We start from the raw sequence: 17,748 nt of genomic DNA on the forward strand, positions 1-17,748 counted from the left end.
TGAATGGCTAACCAAGCATGGATGGAGTCCTGGCTGCTTTCAGAAGTGTAATGAGGTGTCTGAAATCCTCTCCTCCCTAGCACAAAATATATCGTTCACCTACCTGAAATCAAAACTGAAACCTCCTCATTACAGTTGTTCCTTTGAACCAAGGCATTGAAGGCTCCTATTAAAGTGCAACTGTGTTACCTGTGTTATCTAAGGAGAAACATATAGTGCCTGACACAAAGTAGAGGTTCTCTAAATGTGGTATTTTTAATATTAAATTGTCACTGCCTGCCAATTAGAATCTTAGTAAAGATTCATCCACCAGTCTCTCTGCTATGTCCTGAGGCTCTTGAAGAGCTAGAATGGGAAGATTTTGATATGAAACATTGGCAAACACTTGATAGCAGAATCTTGAGGTTGTGAGGATGGTGAGGAGGGGGGAGGATGGCAACATGAGGAGCTTTTGGGGAGAAGAGGGCACTTTTAAAAGGTGATAAAGAGGGAAGAAGTTTGGAAATCAACACTTACTGATTTTTCATATGAGTCAGGCACTGAATTCTATGTTTTTACATACATTATCATATTTAATCATAATAATTACCTTATAAAGAGAGAAATATTCATATTCCCATCTTGAAGATAAGAAAACTGGGGTTCAGGTTAAATGTAGTTGCTCAAGGTCACCCACTGCCTGTATGTGATGTGATTTGGACTTGAACCTGGACTTTTCCATATCCTAAACCTATGTTCCCAAACAATGCTATCTCACTGTCCATGTTTGTCAATGGGTGGTTAACTTTGTCTCTACTACTACCTTTTCCCTAATGCTTCTCGCACTGGAAAAGTGAGTTTCCTCTGACTACAATGTTTCTCCCTCACTACCAGCCTTGGACTATCAAAATGGAGACGAAAAATTTCTATAGGTGGTGGGTTTGGAAGAGATTATGCATTATCAGAATGAATACAAGTCTGTAAAGACTCTAGAATCAATTTTCAGGTTCCAGCCTATGTCTTGCCAAATCCAAAGTTCTGGAGTAACTGATGCTTTATCTGGGCACCTGGGCCACTATCCTCTATCCACTGCCCAATGTCTATCAGATTGCTTTACACACTGGCAGGAAGGTTTATTTTCCACTTAGACCAGGAAGAGAGGATATGAAAAGAATAGCAGGTGTGTGAAGGATAAAACCCATGTCTTCCAGAAAAGCTGTGGGGTAGAACTGAAAAAGACTTGGGAGATAAAGAGGATTCGTTTTTAAGACTCTTCAACCCAGGATATTCACCCAGGACGTGCTGCAGAGAGGATCACTCGCAAGCTTCATAGGTTCTTTTCTCCCCTTAAAGCACAAAGAGGAAGAAGAGTCAGAACTAATAACCTTGGGAGTCATGAGTCAGGGGCCTAGGCTGCAGAAGTCCAGAGGCACCTCTGAGGGAGCAAGGCAGCTAGAGACAGTTTTCTTGAACCTCAACTTTCAATCCCCACCCCCATCCCAGCTCATTCTCACACCTCTCTCCTTGGTCGGTGGGACTGAGAGTCCGTCCTTTTCATTAACCTTTTAGTTACCACTGCCGTGCACACACTTTTTATCTACGCCCTCCAAAGCAGTCAGCCCCACACTGCTCATCACTGGCCACCCTATGCCTCCTCCGCAAGCCGGCCTGGACACTAGCGTTAATGGGAGGGACACACCTCCAAAAGCTGCTGGGATGCGGATGGGGGGTTGATAACTCGCGGTCAGATCTCTGCTGTAAACGCTGAGCGGCAGAGACCCGGCATGCGCAACATCTTTGGGCGCATTGTGATGGGAACTGCTTCTGTGACTCTCTACAAAGACTCCGGAGTAACCACTAACCACCCCCCTAAGACTCCCCTTCTTTAAGACAGACAGACAAACGCAGAGGCAATGCAGATTTTTTAAGGGGGGAGCGGTTGCAGCTTGAAAGGTTGATCCACTTGGAGACTGGTGTATTTCTATTGATCCCATCTCCCGTGTTGACAAACGCCAGCGCCTAGGCTTTGCAGTCCGAGGTTGCAGTTTGCAGTAGAGCTAAGCGGTGTGCGGCTTTAATTCCACGTCAGATCAACTTTGATCAATATCCTCCTACCGGCCCAATTGGAAGAGCCCGATTCACTGGCACGGAGCCTTTTCCCTCTTTTCGTCTTTTTCCCCCCTCTTTAGACCAACCATCTTTTGGGGAAGGGGATCTCGGGTCTTCATAATTTTTTTCTTCTTTCTCTCTTGCTTCTTTATTTTTGTTTTTCTATGTTTTGTTTGTTTTGTGTTTTAGGTCTCTCTCTCTCTCTCTCTTTCTCTCTCTCTTTCTCTCTCTCTCTCTCTCTCTCTCTCTCCTCTCGTCTTTCTGTGATAGGGAGAGAAATCGCTTTGGCGAACCCAGCTCACAGCCAATGAACCTGCCTTCCAGATTGGTGTGAAGACAGAAGTGAGGTGGGGGGCGGGGAGGGGGTGTGAGAGATCCTGGGAGCGAGAGGGAGAGAGAGGGAGCAAGAGAGAGAGAGAGAGCAAATAAGAGGGAGAGTAAGAGAGAGAGAAGAAGAGGAAGAAGAAGAGGAGGCGGCAGCGGAGAAGGAGGACTAGTGTGGGGTGGAAAAGAAGAGTGAGAGAGCAAGTTAAGGGGAGGGGGTGTAAGAGCCAGAGAATTATTTTTCTTTTTCTATTATTATTTTGACGACTCCCGAGTTGCGCCCATGCTCTTGTCAGCTTCGTTTTAGGCGTAGCATGGCCAGGCAGAAGAAAATGGGGCAAAGCGTGCTCCGGGCGGTCTTCTTTTTAGTCCTGGGGCTTTTGGGTCATTCTCACGGAGGATTCCCCAACACCATCAGCATAGGTAAGCACGAGCGAGCCAGCCAGTCGGGCCAGGCTCTCCTGCCCTCGAGACCACTGCCCCAGCTGGGCTACTGCGGCTCCAAGACCCTGTCCTGTTTGGCCTGGGGAGGGGGACTGGGGACGGGGATCGGGCAGAGATCGTGGGGATCTGAGCCCCAACGAGGTGGCCATTCTGGGGAGCATTGAGGACCAAAGAGGGGTCTCCCGGGGCTGGTGGGGGGGGGCTGCTGGGTTTTTCAAGCTGAGAGGAGCACCAGAGGCGAGCAGGAAGCTGAGATGCTGCAAGGGGCGAAGAGTCGCGGCTTTTCGGATTGCTGATCCGGACTTTGCCATGGCGTGCGTGCAGCCGCTGGAAGTTGTCCCAGGGTGATGCCGCCTGTCTGGCCGCGCCAGGGCGAGTAACCCGGGCCCGGGGCGCTCCGTCCCACGTCTCCGGCTACCAGGAGACAGGCTAGTACTGGGAGAGATACAGCCCACTCTGGATCACCTAGACCTGGGAAGCAGCCAGGGTCGGTCGGTGGTGGATGGGGTAGGAGGCGGGGGTGAGCCAAGGAGCTGAGCCGGCAAGCTGTGAAGTCACGCAGACCACGAATTCACGAATTGCCGCTGTATCTGTCTGGAGCCCGGCTCCTGGGCGCCTGGAGGGAGTTCTCTCGGCTTCTGCCTGTATTTACAAGTCGAGAAGTTAGAATTGTTGCCATTACTGAACCAATCTCTAGTATTGTTCACCGGGAGAATGGCTGTGGGGAACGGGATGGGGCAGCAGGGGGAAGGAATAAAATTGCTTTTCTTCCCAACCTTTCCCTTTACCCCAGGAAATGATGAACCAGCTGTGTGGATGAGCGGGGGATGAGGGTGGAAAAGACAAGAAGGCTACCGCCTAAGAAAGAACCAAGTCCCACTCTTGATTCCTTCGTCCTAACCCAAGACAGCCCCCTCTTCCTTTGCTCCCTTTTCTCCAGCGTCTTCTCTTCAGTCTAGAGAAACCAGGTTTCTCTTGGCTGAAATCTGAGTTCACAAGTCTTGAAAGACACGCAGGTTGAATATTGATCTTCAATTGCACACCCCAGTATCACTGAGAGGTATCTAATAGCTATAGTGTTCCCCAATTTCTAAGCGGTCCTAGGGTGGGGGGACACAAGCCCAATCTTGGTTCCCTTTGCTTGTAGGTGGACTTTTCATGAGAAACACGGTGCAGGAACACAGCGCTTTCCGCTTTGCCGTGCAGTTATACAACACCAACCAGAACACCACCGAGAAGCCCTTCCATTTGAATTACCACGTAGATCACTTGGATTCCTCCAATAGTTTTTCTGTGACTAATGCATGTAAGTAGTTCTGCTTTTCCTCCCTTTGGGATCTTGGGGGCGTCATTTGTATCTTTCCTATGGTGCTTGGGGTCTGCGTGTGTGCTAGAGGGTGATTGTCTTAGTAGACATTTTAGGGGTTCTAAGCAATCTGGTTTCATCCCGAAAAAAAGCAACTCTGGAGGATACTGCTGAGGGGTTCAAGTCAGTGATCAAAACTCAAGACAGTGGGCAAAACTCTCTTCTAAATAGTGTTTGATGTAAAAGTTTCATTTTCCTCCCTGCTAACCCAGCTTCCCTCCCCAACACCTTTTTTTTTTTTTGCTGGGGGAAAAAGAAAGAAAAAAATAGCGTGGTTGCTCAAAGAAATTTCTTCAGACAGGATTAAAAAAAAAGAAGCAGAGGCTTCTTGATTGAGTCAATTCAGGATGTACATTACTTGACTGTTAAAGCTAATGCTTGGCTGTAAGAATGAGCGGAATTTGACAATTGCTTAATATGCAGGAACCAAATATGAGAAATTCTCCAAACAAGTGACCTTGAGGTACAGATCAGGCTGGATTTCCTGACCTCTTACCGTCCTAAGAATATCACCTTTCTTACTGAGAGAGCTTTAATAGGAATTGATAAGACTGCAAACTGATTGCAAGCGATGAAAGCCTAGCAAACTGGGGGGACAGGAAAAGACAGTGATCAGGTGATTATTTGGAAAGCTAGTTCTGCCTCCCCTAGTGTTGTTCACCCCCTCCCATTGTGAAAGATAACACAGTTCTTAATTTAGAGGTGGGGTGGGGGAGGGGAAGGCTTAGAGATAGAAAACTGTGTATGGAAAGGGAGGAATTTCATCAACCACAAAGCCATTTCTGAAATCCATATTTGTACCCAGTGATTATTCCTCTGGAAAGGGGACATTTTGAGAAGTAAAAGCAGAGGAACCCAAATGGCTAATAGCCTGTTGGACATATGGTTTTACTTGAATAGAATATTTTGAGAGAAAGACTGAGAATTTTGCATCTAAGCCAAATTTGCTAAAAGTTTTCACAATAAGGTTTGTGGTGGCATAAAATATATTTTGCTTTTATGGCTGATATAGTTTGGAATTTTTTTTTCTTCCAAAGGAAAAATAATATTTAGGTTTGGTTCAGTGAAAACTCTGTACATGACTTTCTTTAAATCTTTCTATCTCAAAGGATATATCATTTCCAAAAAGCTGTTGAAAGGTTCCCCAAGGGCCCCAGTTCCTTGGATTTGAAGATTTGAGCCAAGGGGATGGGGTGATGTACTTTGCAAGAAATGTGACAGTTACCAGGTTCGAGAAAATTTTAGCTGAAGGTACAGATCCTTATAGGACCATGCTCTGAAATACTCCATATTTGACATTCTTTTGGCTTTCTGACATTGACAAAAATAGGAATTTATTAATTCCAGCTAAGTGTGAAAGTTACAAAATGTCTGTCTATACTTTGCATCTTATTTTGGTAATCCCAGCCTGTCTCCACAGCATTTACAACACAAGGTCTGACTCTTAATCCTGTAACACTGTGATCTTGTCGAGAGGCTGAATCTCAAATGCAGCTTCCTAAATATCAATTAAAACATATTTAAAACCAAATACATGAAACTACCAGGATTTATTATCATTAATAATGAATAACATTTATTTCAACTCCCTTCAGTGTCTTTCCTCTGATGAGGAATGGGATAAGAGAACCACTCAGTGTCTCAGGAATGATTGGTTTTCAAGGTTTTCAGTCCTGTTTTTATGGTCAAACCACACTGACACCTGCCAGCCCAGGGCTATCAGAGCCCCACTCAAAGAGCAATCAGAAATGATCCTTGCATATGAAAATCTCAGGTTTAGGGACAGGCAATAAGTCATCCACATTGATGTTGAGTAGCCTTAGTGTCTTACCTCTCAGGTAATAAAGGAACAACCATGGGAAAGAAGAATAGATTAAAATCTCTCACCCTGAATCCATAGCACCTCCACTTATAAGTCTGGGTTATGGCTGGGGCTTGAGAGTTGGGGAGAAGGTGTGTGGCTCTCTGGGTAACAAAACAAAACAAAAAGGTGACCTTGCCCTTAGTTATGCTGAATACACATATATGCGTGCACACAGGCACATACAGGAGAAATAATTAGAAACCAGTGATAACGCACACAGCTGCCTGTTGCACTCTCAGACTTTACAGCTCAGGAGACAAAGGAGAAAAGCTGTCATCTTCTCTAGTCCCTGAAACAGTCATCTCTGAATGTCACAATCACTGAATGGGGGCCAGATCGCAAAGCTGTCTCCCGGCAGCTGCTGCCTGGTAGCTTAGTGTGAGAAAGATGACTAGTCTAACCATAGTCTATGAATGCAGAAACCAGTGATTTCCATAGCCAGGGAAATCTTGGAGGTGTATCTCATTTCTCCCTCTGGCTTTGATTTTTCTTTTTCTTGTGGAAGTGGAGGTCAAATATTTCAGATGTCAGCCTACAATTCTAGTTCAGTACTAGACCCTGGCAGGTAACCCCAGGTTCCCTACCTCCAATTGACTGTCTTGATTGTTCAAAGAAAAACCTCTGTAACCTCTGGCCCGCCCTTCCTGGGAGACCTCTGCAGAATTCAAGAAAATCCCAATTGACCCCAAATCTGGTCACCCACTTCTCCTATCCAGTTTAAAATGGAATGAGCTGGCAAAAGTTGTAGAAACTTTCCCCTCTTCCCATGCAGAATTCCTAGTTTCAGCTTCCCCTAGCACTAGAATTGAACTCTTCTCATGATTTTTCCTGAACATTCAATCCTGAGGCAGCACCCACTTTGTACTGTATGCAGGCAAACAAATATTCAAAGAATAAACAAAGGGTAAATCCTTCTGTATGTGTCCTCTGCATTGCTCCCCACCCCCAACAATGTATCAGAAGGTTTCCTTGCACTGAATCTCAGGCATCAGTTATTTAAAGACTCCTGTTCACTATCAACCTGGGTTTTTTGTTTGTTTGTTTGTTTGTTTTTTGCATAACCCACAAGAGGTTTGCTTAAGACAGATTCCAACTTTATTCTTTGTCTTAAGAGGCCAATAAGAGCCTTGTTGGCATTGAAAGGTGGTTTCTTTTGGATCTCAGCTCAGAGGTGAATTGAAGTTTGTCAGAGACATTCACCTGATTTGGAGCACATGTCCCCATTTCACAGGGATTGATAATTTGCTGCCTTACCTTTCAATTTAACTAGATAACCCCAGAAAGAATGATGCAAATATTTTACTTTCATGATACACACACAGGCACCCATACACACATGATCAGTATATATGAAAGGATGTACATACATGTAAGTTACATGTCTGTTCTTTAAAAAACAGATTTGATCATCCTAGGGCTTTGGGAGAGGGTGGAAACACCAAGAAACTGCTGGGTCCCGTTGAGTGTCTTTGCTGCCCTGGTTCCTTGGGAAACGCTGCCGATTCCCTTGAAGTCCCCTCCCATGTCTTGCTGCTCTGCACTTGTAGTGCACTCCACACTACACCGCCCCAGCCTCTGCAGTGTCAGCTCATTAGCACACAGATCTCATATTCCCTCTCCGCACTGTCATTGCAAAAATTGCTGTTGTACACCTTTACAGCCAACAAATGTGCTCATGGATTACGCACTGTTTGCAAGAAGCAGGGAAAAGGCAAATGTAACCTTAAAGGTTATTCACCACGGAATTGTGCTCTAAATGCATTGGCTTAAATAAAAATCTGTTGATGGAGGTGCAGTAGTGATGGTGGTACTGAGAGTAGGACTGAGGAGTGCAGGCTGTAATGGAGCCCCAGCAAAAATCCCTTTTCTGGGCTAAACCTAACTCACCAGCTGCAAATTTTTATTCCATTAATATTTTTCAATCCATTTGAAATATACCTAACTGAAAACACACTCCTTTTATAGCTAAGTGCATTTTATTACCACGTGTACTTAGCCAAGATGGGTATCCTCTTGTCCACAGAGTTACAATCTCGTTAACTAATTATATAATTGCCAGGATCCATTTAACCATTTAGGTCCATTTAGGAAAGAAATGTCTCCCTTGATCCCATTCTCTGCAATTTAGTGGGTTTTGGTTTGTTTGGTTTGATTTTAGTGTTTGCTCCTTACATATAAGATTTGGAACCAGGGTGAAGACCCCCAAGATCAAAGCTGCTATCTTCAAACTTATCTTGCTAACTAGCCTATGTCCAGTGCTCTGATTCTACCTTCTGCCATCACACCCCTGTTTGCACCTTTGCTGCTGTCCCTCTCTCCTGTCCGCTGGCCAGCCTTCCACTGGCTTAGCTCACTTCTCAGCCCCTCTGGCCAGCTGGCTTAACTCCTGAAGCAGGAAGATGTCGCCTCAGTGGTGCCAGCCAAAGATTTAAGTCACCTTGTCACAGGTTTATTATGTTTTTTTAAATCTACTTTTTATTGGGGGAGGAGGGAGGAAGGTGATGCTGTTCATTTGGGCCATAAAAATAGATGGCAATCAGCAGGCTATAAAGGTGAGCTTTAACAAAGTGCATTACCTGCCCTAGAAGGCAGCTTCCTATTGATCTGCTAAATGAGGGGTGGGGAAGAAGCAAAGAAAATTACTTTGTTCTTCATCTATGCTTACTACAAAAATGGGCCATGGTTTTTCTTCCTTCCCGCAATTTTAACTTTTTCTCCCCAAAATGAGACTCATTTTCCATAACCCCCTACTGCCACCTCTATAGATGTTGTTTCATTAATTTCTCCATTTCCCTCCCTAGTCCCTACGATTGAGTTGAAATAGTGAGGGCTGCTTGAGATTTTAATTATATGTTTTTGGCTCCTGATACAATTTTAAATTTTATTGTTATGGATAGTCAGAGGTGATTGGCTGGTTTCATTTTAACAGATTAAAAAACAAATGAAGCTGCTGAGGCATATTTGTCATTTTTTGGTGAAATCAGTTTAAGGATTAAAGGACAGCATGCATTTTAAGAGACGACCAGAATTTTAGAAGATAGAACTCATAATTGTGGGGACTTTGCCTGACAAATGCAATTAGTGTAAACTGGATCTTTGTATCCTCAATGAATCCCCAACAATAAAAAAAGAACTCATAATTTTGGAGGAGGGGAAAACCATATTTATCTAGATGATTTCCCTTTGAACTTCTTAGATCAGGGCTGCAAAATATATTTGACAGACCCTTTAATGAAACATCTTGCCTTCTATGAAGGCTAAAAAAAATCATGTATATACTTTACCTGATCCATTCTAAAAAATCAAGTTTTTACTCTATTCCTTTTGCTTTGATACTCTGGGTCTGATTAGTTGAAATGTCCAGAGGAAGGTGCAGTGAAAACCCCACTTAGGGGTGATGGGTATTCTTCAGCAGGAGTGTAGGAGTTGTGCAGACACAAAAGAATCCCCCTCCCTCCTAGGAGCTGTTCAGGAAATGTCTGAGCTCCAGACACAGAGCTGCAAATAGCTTCAGCCTGTGTGGGGGATGAGCCCTGAGCTAGGGCAGCAGCCCCCAAAAGGGGTCAGTCCTTGTCATAAGGTTAATGTGGAAAGAATTTGTCGTACTCATATTTCTACCTCTTCTATTGCCATTAGTTTCTCCTCCTCCTCCGTCTGTCCAGCTCATCTGTCTTTTGTTGTTCTCTAACTGCCTATTCACTGACTGGCCCTTGATTCTGGTATCCCACCTACATTAAACCTACCGAGGGACTATTTCCCCCCCTGTACTTTTCCAGACCTAATTCTCCTTCTCCATCAGAATGTCCCTATTATTGGTTTATCCTCACTTTTTATCTAATACAGGAATATAGCTGAAAGTGGCAGAAAAGGATTAATACACCTAACAAAAGAGCATTTGCTTTAAAATCAGGAACTATGAGAATGATAAAGCCTCAATTTTAAGGAAGGATACTTCAATGGGAACGTTTCTGGATATGATGCTCAGAGTGGCTGTTCAATATATCCAGACTGAAGGTCAGCTGGCTATGGTCACAAAAGACCTTTACAGGCCAAAGTACAAATTTATCAACACGTAGGTTGGTTGTAAGTATACCCAAAGCATAGGCAGATGCAAATTCTCCACATTGAATCTAAAAGCCTTTAAGGTAATTTGGAATGCTACCAAATTTCATAGGGATTCATTTTATTAGGCTCTTGGAGAGTCTAAAGCTGCCTATGTGAGCACTGGCACAGAAGCAAGGTTACGGAAAAGGAGAAGGTGGTAGGGAAGCTTGGTCTCAGGCTTAAAGTTTCCTTTCCCTGGGATAGCATGTGGAATACCATATGTGAGAGGCAACATTCTTCGCACAGTCACTAAAGGTAGCTCTGAAAGCACTTGGAAGCCTAGTTGAGCAGTATCTCCTTCTCCCTCAATCCCTTTCTTAGCTGGTCTCAAGCATACACTCTGGCCTCTCTCCCAATGGGACTAACCAGTATGCTCTCTTTTGGATTTCCATTTGAGCATTGGTCAGACAATTAGGTGTTTGGTGTTTGTATCCCTCCCACTGTCTGGACCTCCCTATTCCTCCTTTCCTAACTGACTTCTTAAGCAATTAACCTCATCAGAACCATCATTTGCATTCTTATTTGGAGGATACAGAGGACCAAGGATAAGAATGAGGAAACCCGGAAACCCAGCTGGTAAAAATCCCTCAACCCTATGGGGCACAATTCAGTGTAGAACACCTCTTATGCTTTAATGTACATACCATCACCTGGTATTTTGTTAAAGTGAAGATTGTGATTTCATAGGTCTGTGATGGGGCCCAGGAATTTGCATTTTTAATAACTTCCTAGGTGATGCTAATGCTGCTGGTCCTTGAACCATACCTTTGGGTAAGAAGAGTTTAGAGCACGGAGACTGTGATCACTAAAGAAAAAGGTTCTCCCAGACGAGCTTTTCGCCCACATTTGTACCTTCTTGCCTTCTAAAGAAGTTTCTGTAAGAGACATATTTGACTCATTCTGATTCAAGGATGTCTCTTATCATATTTGCAATAACTCCGTGTACATTTCAACCAGGTCTGTAGGTGGCATGATTAGATGTCTGATGAGAGCATTTACTGAGTTTTTTTTTTTCTTTGCACAGATATGGAGTGAGAACTGGATGGAGGGCTGAGGGAGGAAGTAGCTCATGAGCCAGGGTGATAGTGTCTTGGCTTCTTGCCTCTCCCCAAAGTGCCCCTTTTAGAAACAACCTGCCCAAGAGAGCTAAGGTTGGCATGTGCTTCCAACTCCCTTTCCACTTTGCTTCTCTGGGTCAAGCAAGTCATGCCAGAGGAGGCATGTAACATCTGCTCCTCAGCTATCTGACTTCCCTTAAACAGTGTTAGAAGCAAGAAGTATAACACAACCTGAATTCTGTTTCCCTAAGAGACTAAGTAAGTAACCATTTTCAAGGCCTGTGTCCTGCGCTCACTATTGGGAGGGAAGGGAAATAATGTTACTTTCTAACAGATCCGAACCAAGGACTGCTCCAGAGAAGTCATTAGAAGTTTACTCAGTGTCATGTGAGGACTGAAAAATGACACCTGATTCCCTCAAAATATCACCCTCCAATAGGGTGCCATTAGTCTGAAATTCTGTAAATTCATTTATTTATTTTACTGCACTGAAAGCCTGTGCTAAAATGCAAGTGTGCTCTCTAAAAGGGAATGAGTTAAATCCGATCAGCCATTAATAATTCAACCAGGGAATTCTTTATTCAGATTACCACCTTTTACCTTGTGGGATCCTCAGAGGAGACTTTCTAAGACTGATAAATGACACAGAATAAGACACCTGCCCAAAGAAGAGGGGCATCAAATAGATAGTAGGCATTCAGGGGGTCACAGGGAGGCCATTGAGAATAGGAAAATTCCCTCAAATATAATTCACTTATTTTTCAATATTTGAATAAGTTCTAGTACTTTATTCATTAAGATTTTAGTTGCCTTTGACTGTTTTACATTTTGGTTGCCTTTGTCCCATCAGGTTACACCCCTATGATGGTAGTGGGCCTGCTGCCTGTTCTGTGGTTTGCTGCAATACATGATTTCAGCCTCAACATTCTCCATAGTTATTGTGGGACATTTCAAAAGTAAAATCAGTTTGTGATGGGGATAATGATTGTATTTTAAGAAAACGTCTCACTCTGTTACCCAGGCTAGAATGCAGTGGTGTCATCATAGCTCACTGAAACTTCAAACTTGGGTTCTCGATTCTTCTGCCTCAGCCCTGCAAGAACTTGGGACTGCCTGGCTAATTTTCCTATGTTTTGCAGAGACAGGTTCTTTCTCTTTGCTCAGGCTCATCTCAATCTCCTGAACTCAAGGAATCCTCCCACCTTGACCTCCCAAAGTGTCAGGATTACAGGCATCAGCCACTGCACCCAGCTTGGCAATGTTTTTTTAAGTTTTTAAAAATTGTTATGATCCTTGGTGTGTACCATACCTTTTGGGGGCATGACACGATTGCAAGAGGGACTTTGCATAACAAATGCAATCAGTGTAACCTGGTTTCTTATACCCTCAATGAATGCCCAACAATAAAAAAAAATTGTTATGATCAAAAATAGTTCCCTATCAATTAACCATGATTATCTGATCTGCCTTGTCAATTACTCATTGCAACCAGGGCCCTAATCTTTGCAGCTGCCCAGAAAGGGGTCAGTCTACCAGCAATGAATGAGATCTGAAGGGTTCAGGACCCAACCCACAGAGGAATAAGTATAGAGTTGTGGGTATGAATGTCTGTGTGGGTGGACACCCTTGTAAATTTAAGGTAGAAAGGCCACTAACATCCACAGTCAGCCAGAACTTATTACAGTTTCTCAAATATCCTTATATCTCATTGCAATTTCTAAAGCTACTGTTGATTAGTTTAAAACAGTGTTTCCCAAATTAGGCCACTTGCATCAGAACCCATACCATATAGAAGGCACTATGTTAAGCATTTTGTATGTCTTATCTCATGGAATCACAACATTTCTAAAAGGGAGAAACTCCCATTCCCATCATCCCCATTTTCTAAAAGAGGAATCCATAGGTGGTTGGACTAGCTCAAGATTACATAGCTGGCTAAGTAGTGGAACCAAGATTCTACTTGAGATCTTCCTAGAGCCTGAATCAATTTTAACTGGGGTTGAAATCTCAAATGATTATAATGACCAGACAAATCAGATTAAAATGTGGGAATTGGGCCACATGTATTATAACAGGGAGTGGTGGGGCGAATGGCAACCTGGAGAGTCCATGTCCCTACCCAAAGGCATTCAATTATTTCTTTCTTCCTTTCCTTTACTTTCCCTTTTTTTTTTTTTTTCACTTTGTCACCAGGGTAGAGAGCCATAGTGTCATCACAGCTCACTGCAACCTCAGACTCTTGGGCTTGAGCAATCCATCTTGCCTCAGCCTCCTGAGTAGCTAGGACTACAGGCACCCATGACAACGTCCAGCTAGTTTTTCTATCTTTGGTAAATATGGGGTCACAATCTTGCTCAGGCTGGTCTTGAACTCCTGAGCTCAAGCAATCCTCCTTGGTTTACAGACATGAGCCACCTCACCCAGCCCCCAAATTCAATTCTTTAAACCACTGTGGGACAAACAAAATACCTGCAACATGACCTGGATTGATTGGAGGTGAAAGGTGCAGGTTTCTGACCTATACACTATAAACCTCCATTTAGCAGCTAATTTACTAGTAGAGAGAAGCTGTATTAACTGGTAGTTATAACTACTAAGAATAGCAGAGTTCACAGTGTAAACCCCATTTTGACGTTCTTCTGTTAGTGTGTCATCAAAGTATCTCAATATGGTAGCACTTTCTCTCCTTTGCTCACCTACTTGTGGTCCTATGTATGTACACTATGTACTTAGGAACCTTTCATGACTGAGTGCCAGCTGAACTCTGACTAACCTTTCACCAGGCAATGCTGAGGCCAGCACCATGGTCAGAGTGTTGGCATAGGGTCATCCATCGACCAGTCCTCAGCTGGTCAGAGTAGGTTCTTCTGCAGGAGGCAGGGGGTAGCAGAGTGCTTTGGGGCAACTACTTACATTCTAGATATGGGAGACCACTGGCTCAAGTAAGGATATGTCAACAGTCATCCAAGATAAGAGCTTCTCATATAATCCAAGAAAGGGGCCAGGGTCCAAAATAGAGTCCAAAATAGAGATGTACCATGTATATAGTAGTTGTTTAGAGTTGTAAGCTGACTAAAGTGAACTTGGTCATTCACAATCATTGGATAATTTTTGTTGGATATCAGTAGTATGCCATAGTTAGAGTGAAGGCTCACTCAGACAAAAGCCTCAGACAAAATTCTGCTTCTCAGCTCAGTGGCTAGAGTGCTGGCCACATACACAAGAGCTAGCAGGTTCGAACCCAGCCTCGGCCTGCCAAACAACAATGACAACTTCACCCTCCCTCCCAAAATAGTTGGGTGTTGTGGCAGGCACCTGCAGTCCCAGCTACTTGGGAGGCTGAGGCAAGAGAATTGCTTAAGGCCAAGAGTTTGAGGTTGCTGTGAGCTGTGATGCCACAGCACTCTACCCAGGGTGACATAGTGAGACTCTGTCTGAAAAAAAAAAAAAAAAAAGAAAGAAAGAAAAAGGAAAATAAAATAATAGCAAACAGGCACAAAATAATTGGACAGTCTTTTTTTGTAGGCTCTGTCATGTCTAGCTTTCTTTCCTTTTAGGTACTTTAACAGCACCTTGTATGAAGGTTTACTTGAGGCAGATAAGACAACATTCTAGTGGCAGAATTGAGCTAACCAAGAATCCTCATCAGTAGCTCCCCACAAGACAAGGCAATTTATGAGTTGAGCCTAGTATATCATTTCTAGGGGATAATACTATAGAACTTACTAGACCCTTATATCTTCCTTCTGCTAGTTTGAGAACCTCTCTACCATATTTCTAAATGATCTATATATGCTAAATACTACTAATTTCACCAATGAAAAATTTAATTAACAAAGGTCATTAGAGATAAACTCCTGAGGTGATTGTAGAACCATTTCTTGATTAGAATTTCTTAATGCCAGATAACCACTCTAGGACTGTGTATTTCCCAGTAAGGATAACTGGTCAACTGACCACGCCTACAACGTAGATTAAGACTAACTAACCCACATATATGCCACACAATTTATGTTGAAGTCTTACAAGGTAAATTATGGGAAATACAACATTTGGGATACCATGGGATTTTTGGCCTTGGGAAGCAGTAAAAGGGGTATTAGGAGGGTATTGGAATGAGCAGTGAGTCAGGAATTAAGAGATCTCAGTTCTAGTCTCAGCCCTTTGACATCAGACTCTTGGATGACTTTGGACAAGTCATTTCTGTCTCCCATTATAGTTTTTATCATTTGTAAAATGGGAAGGTTCCTCTGGAGGTTCTTCTGTATGATATCTGAAATTTCCATCTTTGATATCCTATCATTATCTCTTGTCCAATACTTACAACTTAACTTTATTTCTTATTGAGGAAAGAATATTCAAAGTGGGTTCGGCACCTGTAGCACAGTGGTTTTGGCACCAACCACATACACCAAGGCTGACGAGTTTGAACTCAGCCTGGGCCAGCTAAACAACAATGACAACTGCAACAAAAAAAATAGCCAGGCGTTGTGGCAGGCACCTGGAGTCCCAGCTACTTAGGAGGCAGAGGCAAGAGAATCGCTTAAGCCCAAGAGTTGAAGGTTGCTGTGAGCTGTGACACCACAGCACTCTACCAAGAAAAGAAAAAAAAAAGAATATTCAAAGTGAATCTCCTCAAATTCTTCTATATCTAAATTTCTTTTCATAGTCATCTCTTCTCTGCCTTTATAAAATCTTTAACAAACATATTAAATCCCTGAAATCAGTATTTCCAGGCAGTTATGGCTTCTTGCTCATCCCAATTCTTCCATATACTAGCTACGAAACCTCGAGCAAGTTATTTAACTTTGTCGTGCATCAGATTCCCGAATTATAAAATGAGGATAATAGTTCTTATCTTATAAGGTCATTGATAGTTTTAAATAACATAATTTTAAAATCCACATAAAGCACTTAGAACAGTACCTGACACATATTGGATGTTGTTATTATTACTATTATCATTAGCTTAAGATCTTTTTTGAGTTTTTTGTCCTAAAAACAGAAACCCAGTTTCATTTGGAAAGTAAAATCTCTTGTCATTTTAAGGATCACATTTCCTTCCTGAACAGCCATCCTTTGAGCCTGTCTATAGTTCTTAATTCTTCCCCAAACCCAAGATGATTTTTTTTCTGCCATGAAAGCCATCATAGTATTGCTTCAGATTATCAGCCCATCACCCTGACCTTGTATATCCCTCACCCATACATCCAAATTTTCCCACCCGTTTTACTTACCTCTCGGCAACAACAGCAACTCAGATACTCTGTGCTCCAGGAACTAAGAGACAAACATTTCTGCGTTATCTAAGGGCTACAGGATTCAAAGAAAGATCTAGTGTCTTTCTTCCTGAAGAAACTGTCTTCATATCTGCTTCTAACTGCAAAATGAGTCATTTTTTTCCTGTTCTTTAGTGAAAATTCATTATCCCAACAGTACACAAGTAGCCCTTAGTGACTTCCAAAAGGCCCAGGAGGTATCTACTTGTCCTCTGAAGGTAGTTTATAAAGAAAACACGTAGGCCAACTAGCTAAGGTACTGACTTTGCATTCAGGCTCTAGAGCTTCTCTTGGAAATGCTGAGAAGCACCAGGAAAAGCAGAAAGAAATTGTTTAGAGCCTACCTGGAGGAAGCACCTTCTGTTCCGTGGGTACTCACTGCAGGACCATTAGCAAAGGAGCTTTCTCCCTAGGGCCTAGAGTCAAGAACTCAGGGAACAGGTAACTGATGACAGAGGTACTCCATACTGTCCTTTATCCACTGGAGAAGGCACTGCCCTGGCACACACATGTTGCATACATCTTTTCTTGGTCCTTTTCACTTCTTGTGAGACTTAGCTGTTAATAATCCTTTCAGTCTCTTGCCATACAGATGATGAAAATGCAACATAGACACATGTCTGAATCTAGGCAACTCTTCAACTAAATATCATAGCCCCTTACAAGAGCTCAGTTCAATTTTTGCAAGAGCTACTAAGGGTGTCCTTTGGCCTCCTGGTTTCTGCCATTCCCAAATCTTACTGTTCTCAGCCTGTAGGTCTATAATAGACCCTATGTGGAGAAGAAGACCATGAGGAAAGTTGAGCTTTCCCCTGAGTAAAAAGACCTCATACATTCACTCCTGGCCTGTGGGTTTTGCACCTAACTGCATGGAGCAAGGGGTTGTTGTTTGACCTTCACTGAAGTTTGAGAGCTACCAAAGAGCAAGGAATGGCTCTAAAGTAAGAGAGTAGTAGATTACCTATATTTCAATCTTGGCTGTCTTACGAGTATGTGACCTTGGACAAATTGAATAACCTCTCTGAGCCTCAGTTTCCTCATCTGTGAAATGAGCATGGACATAACAGTAAACTACCTTATAAAGTTTCCATGAAAACTGAGATCACCCATATAAAATATTTGCCATAATGTCTGACATATAATAAGTGTTCAACAAATGGTAGCTATTATTAACACAGCATAGTGAAGTAGTCGGTAAGGAATAAAATTAGTCAAAATCAA

General features: G+C 42.9%; 1 protein-coding gene across 3 annotated transcripts in view; it reads left to right on the forward strand.

Moving 5' to 3' along the window:
• The first annotated feature begins 2,381 nt into the window (after nt 1-2,381).
• The window catches only part of GRIA3 (glutamate ionotropic receptor AMPA type subunit 3), a 354,742-nt gene continuing 339,375 nt past the window's right edge, over nt 2,382-17,748 (forward strand). The window contains exons 1-3 of one of the 3 annotated variants that reach the window (XM_053579897.1): nt 2,382-2,435; nt 2,709-2,835; nt 4,004-4,162. In XM_053579897.1, coding sequence (XP_053435872.1) covers nt 2,727-2,835; nt 4,004-4,162 — 268 coding nt within the window. In that variant the 5' untranslated portion in view covers nt 2,382-2,435; nt 2,709-2,726. The other 2 variants (XM_053579896.1, XM_053579898.1) reach the window with 2 other exon arrangements.

The sequence above is a fragment of the Nycticebus coucang genome, chromosome X (assembly GCF_027406575.1).
Source record: "Nycticebus coucang isolate mNycCou1 chromosome X, mNycCou1.pri, whole genome shotgun sequence".
Lineage (NCBI taxonomy): Eukaryota > Metazoa > Chordata > Mammalia > Primates > Lorisidae > Nycticebus > Nycticebus coucang.